This window comes from Piliocolobus tephrosceles, chromosome 4 (genome assembly GCF_002776525.5).
Source record: "Piliocolobus tephrosceles isolate RC106 chromosome 4, ASM277652v3, whole genome shotgun sequence".
NCBI classification, from domain to species: Eukaryota; Metazoa; Chordata; class Mammalia; order Primates; family Cercopithecidae; genus Piliocolobus; species Piliocolobus tephrosceles.
Window position 1 is genome coordinate 160,850,532 of NC_045437.1, and position 10,214 is coordinate 160,860,745.

Sequence of the window (10,214 nt, forward strand, 5' to 3'; positions counted from 1 at the left end):
AGGAAATAAGAGAGGACACCAAATAAATAGAAAAACATGACATGCTTATGGATAGGAAGACTCAACATCATGAAAATGGCCATCATGCCCAAAGTAATTTATAGATTCAATGCCATCCCCATCAAGCCACCATTGACTTTCTTCACAGAATTGGAAAAATCTACTTTAAGCTTCATATGGAACCAAAAAAGAGCCCACATAGCCAAGACAATCCTAAGCAAAAAGAACAAAGCTGGAGGTATCATGCTACCTGACTTCAAACTCTACTGAAAACACATTTTTAATCTAAATTATGTTATTGGGTTATAGGACGAGACACATAAAATTAAAATATTTCAGAAAAATTAATCTTTTATTCAAAATTAGTAACTTTACATATTAGAAAGTATATTTTTAGTGATTGTCCAAACTGCTAGCTACCATTTATTATTTAAACCCTTTAATATTACGGCAAATATTTAGTTATGCACTGAATCTCCAAATAGGCAAAAAGAATAATCAACTAAAGTTTATATCATTTAAAAGAAAAAATCATTATGCAACTAAAACAATTCTCTCTCATATTAAGGAAACATAGCACATGCCTAAATAATGTTAGTTCCTTTTCCTCATTTCATAGTAAAGAATCATACAGTCTCCTCTCACTCTTCCTAAGAAAGCATATGAAAGTTCTAGATATAAAAATCTTACAGTTTTATTTCCCCTAACATTATTTGATCATAAAGTTCCCTGGTCAGTGGAACATAAGACTTTTTCAAGTTATCCATGAAGTAAAGTGGTTCAGAAATTTTCAGTGGATTAAATCCTTCTTCCACCAACCGATACTTCAATAGTTTGAATGTTCCTGTTGCTTCCATTTTTTCCTGTAAAGCAATTACCAGGATGAGTAGAATCATTTAATAACTATAATATACTAATATAGAGTTAATACTATAGAGTTAATATTATAGACCGTAATATTAAATTATAACATTTTATATCTAGTGATCTCTGTATTTTCTACTAATAATTTAACACTAGAAATAAAAAAGTATTCTGGAATATTAAAATATTTGATTTACCTGTAAACTTTACTCAAATATAAACTCATTCAACATGTAAGAATTATGAACATAATCATTAAACTGATTATAATTATGTCTAAAACACATAGGTTATCTCTTCAATTCAATGCCAATATAATATTATGTATAGAGAATGCTGTAAGATGCTGAGGAGATAAAAGCCACAAAAGACAGCAATTTCTACTACAAGTACACACAAATCTATTATAAAAAGCAGAATACCGTAAGAGCTAGATGGGGTACAGAATGTTCTAAAACATGGCTTAAATTTACCCAGAGGGGTTACTTGAAAGCTGTAAAACTTGAGGTATCTCAGTGAATTTCCAAGGTCCTCACAGGATATCTTGTTTTCAAGAGAAACTCAGTGACATCTGTTAGTCACCACTCACAAACTACTAGCTCAAGGTTTACAGTTTCAGTAGTAATTTGTAATACATTCAATGATGTCATTATCTTTGCAAATTTGGGTTTTTGGTAGCTGCTGGGATAAAAAGCAAGTACAGCCAAAAATCATCGTGGAACATGAAATCAGACTGTCCCTGTCCAATCCAATCTAATTCCAAGGTCTGAAGAACTGTGCAGTGCCCAACTTACATCTCCTTAATACGTGACTGCAGTTATTTGAAAATGAAATGAAAGCATTTATTTATTTATATGGATTATTTTTCAGGTGGCTACTCATTTGTTAGACCTAAATACTTATTGTTTTTCCTTAACTAGTGAATAAACACATGTTTAGGTATTTGCTTTGACCCAAGAGTGCTATGAGACATTAAAGATGCCATGAGTCTAGAAAGTTTAAGAATCTCTGTTTCAAGGTGTTTAAAGGAGATAAGAGTGTATCTCTTTGTGGGAATCTCAGGTATGGATAAATGGTCTGTTTAAGTGAGATGACATGTAGAGACCCATACAACATTCTATGAGTAGCTTGGCCATTTTTATTTATCCTTTTGGACTATTTGAGTCAACTTCACTTTGAACCCCCTTCCCTCCTCTATCTCCCCTGATCCAACAGTGTCATCACAGCTAGATATGGCTATACAAGCACATATATCCTTTTACTCTTCTCTTAAAAATCAGCAGCTCACGGTATTTATACAATTTAATGTTCTGCCATTTTTAAGCTTAATACTATACAAAGTATATTTTCCTGGGTCCTGTGATTTTCTTCAAAATAGAACTTAGAAAATTGTTTTATAAGGTCTCATTTAATTGTCATATTTTAATTAACTTTGCCCTTATTCATGAACTTTTAGAGAATATAAAATTTTTTACTACTATAGTCCTTTGAGAAATGTATGCATATATAACATTTATACATCTTTGATTACTTCCTAAGATGTATTTTGACTAAGTCAAAATATATGCAAACTGTTAAGAGTGTGATCATATATTACCAAATTGTTTTCTAGAGAGATTATAACAATTTGTGTTTCCATGAGTAGAAAGAAAGGACCAAGTTTGTTTTATCCCAGCCACACTGAATATTATAACATTTCACTTTTTTGTGACTTATTGGCAAAAAGAGTTCTATTTTTTAATTTGTGTTAAATAGATTTGTAATACAATCCTTGTTTGACTCATTTTATCAGAAGTAACTTTTACTTTTGCATTCCTTTTATGAGATCATTTATTACTAACATTCATTTATTAAACAAATATTTGACTGCTGTCAGGCTTTATTTCTAGCTATAGCAAATACTTGAATAAATATAACAGTCATAGTCCATGTTCTTTTTAGGTGTTTAAAGATCCTAAAATGCTTTCTAAATTTGTGCAAGGCTGATCTAATCTTCTAAAGTAGTCTTGTGCTAAAATATTTTTTCCATTTAATTAAAGTGAATTTTATGTTACCCTGGAAAAAAGTTCTTAAAATATTATTTGTCCTATCAACTTTCTACTCCATCAAAATATATTACTTATGGGGTGGGCTGAGGATGAGGAGGGACGAGAGGCAGCTTGGTATGGTTGTAAAAGGACAACATGAGGGAAACTTATGATTTTGAAATTGTTCATATCTTTACTGTGGTCATGAATGCATGAAGTTGCACAGGTGATAAAACTGTATAGAAAATATACACACACAAATGAGTGTAAGTAAAGCAGGAGAATTTTTAATAAGATGGGTGGATTATGTTGACATCCTGGTTGTAACAGATCTGCAAAATGTTATCCTTGGGGGAAACCAGGTGAAGGATATACAAGTTCTCTCTTATTATTTCTTACAACTGCATGTGAATCTACAACTATCTCAAAAAATTTCATTGAAAATATATTACTTCTGCTTTATACTTACCTTTAGTGTTTCAGAGGGTCGATGTTAAAATAATCTGAGACAATGTGAAAACTCAAAATAAAAAAGGCAAATGAAATATGTATTATGATAGTTCAGAGGATGTGTCCCATTGAATAAGCAGTGACTTGGCTGCAGTGATTGCTTGGCAAATACTATAAACCTGAATATGATACAGGCTATTGCTCCACTAGGGGTCTAATAGTGAAATAACAAATGTATTCAGAAAAAAAAAATATCTGTGTGGTTGGATGTTAAGAGATGATGAGTACTAATTTGGGGAAATTATATTTGATGCAAAATATTAAATAAACGAATGGTTGAATAAATAAGTAAAGTTACCCAGTAGTTAAGGAAATTTGTTTTCTTTTTACTGTACTTATGCCAGTAACCTAACAAGAGATTAAGTCCTCATCCCAAAATAAATAAACTCAGAATTTCTCACATGGGGAAGGTCCAGGTGACGGGGAATTTGGACAGAACAGCAATAAAAATTAAAAGCAGGATTGCCTAAAGCCAGATGCCTTTATGTTCTGCACACATCTTGCCATCTCTTTGATGTCTCCTTAATGGAGGCTGATTCTAGGCACATAGCACCAAATGTTTTCACAAGATATAAGTAAGATGTGGTTTTGGATTGCCACTGTCACTGGGACCATCATTTTTCTCTGAGGTCCTGACTGAAGAGGAAGAGAGCAATTCTATAATTAGGACAAAGACAGGTATGCCCTAGCATTTCACCATGCCCCCTTTATAATTAGGCTTCAAACATGGCATCGATCTGCATCAACTCCACATGCCACGCCTCTCACATAACTCACATGTTAATCAAAGGATACAATATTATTTTGCAATTAAACTACCTCCTTGTTTCCTGGTCTTATATTTAATAGTAAACTGCACCACTAAAATTACCTGAATTCTTAAAAATCGTGGACAAGCATAAGCTGGTAAAGATGTTACAAGTTGTTCATAAACTTTTTCCAAATCTAAAGATTTATTTGGTTTTAAAATAATAGAAGCCATTCCTGCTCTTCCTTCATAACCTGAAAAAACAGTTTGAAATAGAGCCATTGTTAAGTACCATACCAAATAAACTTTAAAAGATAATTCTGTACATGCTAATTGGCACACATGGAGACATTAAATCTATTTCAGTAATAATAAGACAACAGTAGCATAAACAAGTCTGCATCCTTCCCTGAATATATGATTTACCCCATAGAAACATTTAAGGACAGAGAAGACCAGAGTCCATCTCTAATTGCCTATACTACAGAAATGAAATACATGGAATGGGCAACACTATAAATTACAATGAATTTGCATCCCACCACCACTAAAACAAATATTAAGAAAGAAAACATTCATTAAAAGGCAACTATATTCCAGCAGAAATATATATCCTAAGCTTTAATGTAAAATATGAAGGGCATATTTTATTTATTTATTTTATTTTATTTTTTTAAGATGAAGTTTCGCTCTGTCCCCCAGGCTGGAGTGCATTGGCGCGATCTTGGCTCACTGCAAGCTCTGTGTCTGGGGTTCATGCCATTCTCCTGCCTCAGCCTTCCCAGTAGCTGGGACTATAGACGTCCGCGACCATGCCTGGCTAATTTTTTGCATTTTTAGTAGAGACGGGGTTTCACCGTGTTAGCCAGGATGGTCTCGATCACCTGACCTTGTGATCCGCCCGCCTCGGCCTCCCAAAGTGCTGGGATTGCAGGTGTGAGCCACTGCCCCCAGCTGAAGGGCATATTTTTAAGGAACTAGAAACTCGTATTTCCATAATTAATTCCACAAATCATTTAATGATTATCATGCCACCTGTGGATCTTTACAGGGGTCAGAATGTCCTGGAATCTTTCTCCAACACTCGGTGGCTATTTATTAAGTAATCATTCCCTTCTCTGCTCTCCCATCCAAACACTCACAGCCCTGATCTCCCCGCAGCTAAAAGCATTTGCTGAAAAATGGAGAATGGCTGTCTTATGACTTCAAATTGGTCACTTTTCTGTGACATTTTCAACATCATGAGACAACCCTCATATGCATAAATATAAGGATAATGAGTCCAAATTTAAAAGTAATTTTTATAAAGAACTATCTTAACTAAAAGTCAGTATTTTTAAACATTTAAAGTAGAACATGTTCTTGTTTAGTGGTATGTGCAAACACTAGTCATAAAAAGAAAAATAATAGACTAATAAAAAGCTGTAACTAATTCCAAGCAATGAGTCATTGATCAGAGTTTTCAAGCTTTGCTTAAAAATACACACAGGCATTAAAATTCAGTTGGTACCTTTCCCGTGAAGTGACCATGAACTTTGTTAGCTTGGTCAAGGGCATTACTTGCCAAGGCAGTAATAAAATCTTTATCGTAATACACAAAAATTAAAATATTGAATTAGCAAGACTATCGCGAAACTACAGAATAGTGGAAATTCTATTCTAAGAATCTTTCCCAAATCTGAAATATATTTATACCTGATATAGCCACACCATAGACGTTTGCTTCCTGTATGAAATCCAACATTCCAATAACATCAACAACCTCAGTGGTTGAGACATTTTCTCCTTTCCATCTAAATGAAAAAAATCAAATTCCAGTTAGTGCACCTGTATTTGAAAAACCAGGTACCCAGTTTTAGTTTTAGTGTCTTGTATTTGGCTCTGTGCAAGCACCTACTGACCAACATAACTGTAGTTTTCAAGCTGAAAGGCATTTCTAAGAAAGCACTTTGTTGGTATTTCAACAAAATCAGCATTGGTCTTTTAGTCAAAATTACTTTATATCTCATTATATAAATTATTTTCTACGTTTTATAATATACATAAAAATAAAATAATTATAAGGATTATCATTACAAAAATATTATTTTGTAAAATAACAATGAAGTACAAAACATTTCTTTTCTCTGGTGATAAGAATTGAAAGTAAAGCTCTAGTTGCCTTTTAATACACTGACCCACGTTAGTTTCTAAGTGTTAACCCCTTTGGCTCCTTTAATGCTTTTGAATGAATATTTTGCTTTAATTGAAATAATTTTATATAAAGTGAGCTTATAACATGGTACAAGAAGGCAAGGATGTAAGAAGTTACTTATTCAAGCATTCATTCAAGTCATTGGACTAGTAAAGCAAAATAGTTTCATAGACCTAAAATAATCTTAGTGAATTAAAAAAGGAAATGTGCGAAAGGGGATTTTTGCTGTTTCAAAATTTTTATCATTAGGCCAAGAATTAGACTACAGTTGACCAAACTGGGCTTTTTTTTTTAACTCTACCATTTATATTTTACATTTGTCTGCCAGCTTTATTTCCTTAAAAAGGAGCTCACTGATTTGTTCTAAACTGATTCAATAAAATAATTATAAAATTTTACAACAAAATTTAACTTGTGGTTCAGTCTAGAAACAGATGGCCAATAAATTTTTTAATGAGGAGACATGCAGATAAAAGGGCTCTGTCTGCCCTGAAAGCTAAAGCATATGTGGTCTCTGATGTTTCCATAGAAGCATGGTTCACAATTATAGAACAAGCTGTGCATCCCATGACATTTCATACCTGAAAGTGTCTCCAGTACGGTCCCAAAAATAAAGGAAATTGTCCTGATTCTGGACTATCAAGTCTCCGGTGTTAAGGTAAACATCTCCCTTCTTAAAAACATCACAAAGCAATTTGTCTTTTGTGTGCTTGTAAGGCCCAGCATAGCCAAAGAAGGGATTTTTTGCATGCACTCGAGAAATGAGAAGTCCAGGTTCTCCTTCAAGAAAGAACGACATTTTTGCAGCCATTTGATCAAAACTATTGTTACACACATCATGCATGTATCTATATTATATCTGGCCAGCACAACCAATGCTGCTTATCTCAGCTTCCTCTGAACCTATTTCTGTATTTGACATCATTTACCCTTGGTGCCTATATCTAGCACATCCTTTCATAGATTACTAAAAATACAAATTACTTTGGAAAAACTAATAAAAAGGAATTGAATGGAAAGAAAAGGTTCATTAGATTTCTTATACTTCCTTCCCAGGTGGATAGACCAATGGCTACTTATGTTTTGGATTATGTAGATGTTGCCACAGATAATATTGACATTCATTATATAAATAACAACAGTAGTAATAATGTTAATAACATAATGATAGCATTTTCTTTATTGGGCATTTACCATGAGCCCTTTGCAAATGTCACCTTGCTTATTCTACATAGAAATCCTTTGATATAATCCCTATTTTACCAGCAAGGGACTAGGAACCAAAGGGGTACAATAGCTGCTATGCTCAGAGAGATAAATGGAACTAGAACTCAAATTTAACTTTTTATGACTTTGTGTGGCAAGGTTTCTGTATAATACTATCTCTCATCCAATACACAAATACATTTTATTTATTATAATAAAATGGTTTATTCCTCTGGTATGCTATTCTGGAAATCTTTGATGGGAAAGAGATGAGCCATTGAAAAGATTTCCTATTCCATGATACTTACTAGTTTCAGTTATGTTTAGACACATTATCTGAAATGATTTTCCAATCAAACTTATTCAAATTAATTAAGATTTTCCTCAGCAATCTGCAAGGTAAAAGCTATCTCTAAGAGAGGGCAAAAGGAAAAAGGACAGCAGCAATCACTGCTCTGGAAGTCTTCAAGGCTATTGTCTACTTGCTATGCCTGCTATAAAGAAATGCAGTGTTCATGTGACTAGATGAAGTTGGAGTCCAGCAAACTATAATACAGAGTGATTTCTGTCTTTTAAATGCTCTTAAAAAATAAGTCTCACTCTGTGACCCAGGCTGGAGTGCAGTGGCATGATCATGGCCCACCACAGCCTTGTCTTACCAGACTCAACTGATCCTCCCACCTCAACTTCCCAAGTAGCGGGGCTGCAGGGCATGCCACCAGGCCCAACTGATTTTGACATTTTTTTGGAAACACAAGGTCTCATCAGGTTGCCCAGTTGATCTAGAACTCTTGGGCTTAAGCAATTCTCCCACCTCAGCCTCCAAAAGTATTGGGATTACTGGCATGAGCCACCACATCCAGTCAACAGTCTTTACTCAACTCCCATTTCTCCCACTCCTGGTCATTCTGGCTTTCAAGGGCACAGAGGTCACTGGCCAAAGCAAATCTTCTCTGGTCCAGCAGAGTCTGATAGCATCATCATCATCATCGTCGTCGTCATCATTCCCAACACCATCATATCATCATCATCACCATCATTATCATCACCACTATTATACCTATTGAGCACTTTTTGGGTAATGGTCACTATTCTGAGTGTTTTACATATGTAATCCATTTAATTCTCATCACAAACCTACAAGAAAGGCCCTGATAATATCTTCATTTTAAGGTGAAAAAACTGAGGCATAAAAAAAGGAATTTGCCCAATGTCATACAGCTGTCAAATGCAGGAATCAGAGTGTGTGTGTGTATATATATATATATATCTCCATCCAGGAACATCTGACTCCAAAGCCTCACCTCTGTGATATATTCTGTCAGTCTACATTCCTATATGTCAGAATTTTTCAGAACTCTTACATCTCCCTTAAAATGTATGTTCTTTGGTTTCTTCTTTTTCTTTTTCAGGATACAGGTGACAGTTTCTTTTCTGACAAACTAATTGTTGCAAATGTTTAAATAGGTCACAGTGTATTTACATCTTTCTTGTTGGGTATAATTTACATTGTGAAGACACAATGCCTTAATGGAAAAAATACTGAGTAGCTCATAATGAGAATCCAAAATAGAAAAACAGATATTTGGGGTCAACCAGCTTTTTAAGAAAACCTGAGGTTGCATAAGCACAGTTCTGGGATTCAAGTTTTAATATCAGATATTATTGTAATTGTAAGAAACAGAACAGTAGAAAAGAATGCTTAAGTTCTTTGCACTTTCTTCACAAATTCCATGGCCAGTGTCTATAGAATAGAATTGGAGAAACATTTGATAAAAGCCAGTAGACTTGAAATTCAGAGATTCGGGAGATTTGTTTTTTAATAGACAAAGTTTGCATTTTTTTTTTTTTTTTTAGTCTTTCAGCTACCAGAAAATAAAAACAAGTTTGCCACCTTATCGTCACATTTGAAGTAAAGATTTAGGAAGTCACTTCTGAAATGTAGTTTCAACATATTTTAAGGCAATAAAAATTAATTTTGGCCTGATTTATTCATACTGAATCTCTAAACAATTCTAAGTGCACATCTCTACATTTTATTTTCTAATTTGATTATATGCAGCAGCAAGTTAATTGAGGTACTTGCTTTCGTGAAAATTTCTAACCTAAAATTGTAAGAAAGTCTACCTTGGTAGAGAATGGAAGGGAGTGAGAGGGAGAAGCTGGGGAGAGGAAAGTAACAAGCCACATACCAGGTCCCTCAGGAATATATATACATCCCATTTAATTGTCCTCACTGAATAAATATTGTCACTTCTACTTTACATATGAAGAAAATAAGACTTAGATGGGTTAAGTAATCTGTCCAAAGTTGCACCATTTCTAAGTGTCAGAGACCATGTTTAAATCCAGGTTGGTCTGACTTTACACTATATCTAGAATGATAAAATAATTCACTAATTTCTATATTATAGTTTGGCAATATAGGATATTAGACATTTGCCGCTGTTCATACTACAAGTGGTAGATTAAGAACAGTATGAGCGAAATAGTTACCACTTTTTTATTTTAATAATTTACCATCTGAGTGACCCTCTGGGGCTCTTAACATCTAAGTAAAATTGTTCCACCTGCATTAAAATAAAAATCCAAAGTTAAATTACACAGTGGACCTAGTCATCCTCTCCTTTTGAAATTCACTAATAATCACAGCAGGCCCTCCTAT

General features: G+C 33.9%; 1 protein-coding gene across 1 annotated transcript in view; it reads right to left on the reverse strand.

The window, feature by feature from the left end:
• Positions 1 to 333: 333 nt before the first annotated feature.
• SLC27A6 (solute carrier family 27 member 6) overlaps positions 334 to 10,214 on the reverse strand; it is a 65,704-nt gene continuing 55,823 nt past the window's right edge. Inside the window, exons 8-11 of the mRNA XM_026454499.1 lie at positions 6,925 to 7,123; positions 5,845 to 5,942; positions 4,273 to 4,403; positions 334 to 863 (exon numbers count right to left, since the gene is read on the reverse strand). Coding sequence (XP_026310284.1) covers positions 687 to 863; positions 4,273 to 4,403; positions 5,845 to 5,942; positions 6,925 to 7,123 — 605 coding nt within the window. The 3' untranslated portion in view covers positions 334 to 686. The remainder of the gene's footprint in view (positions 864 to 4,272; positions 4,404 to 5,844; positions 5,943 to 6,924; positions 7,124 to 10,214) is intronic.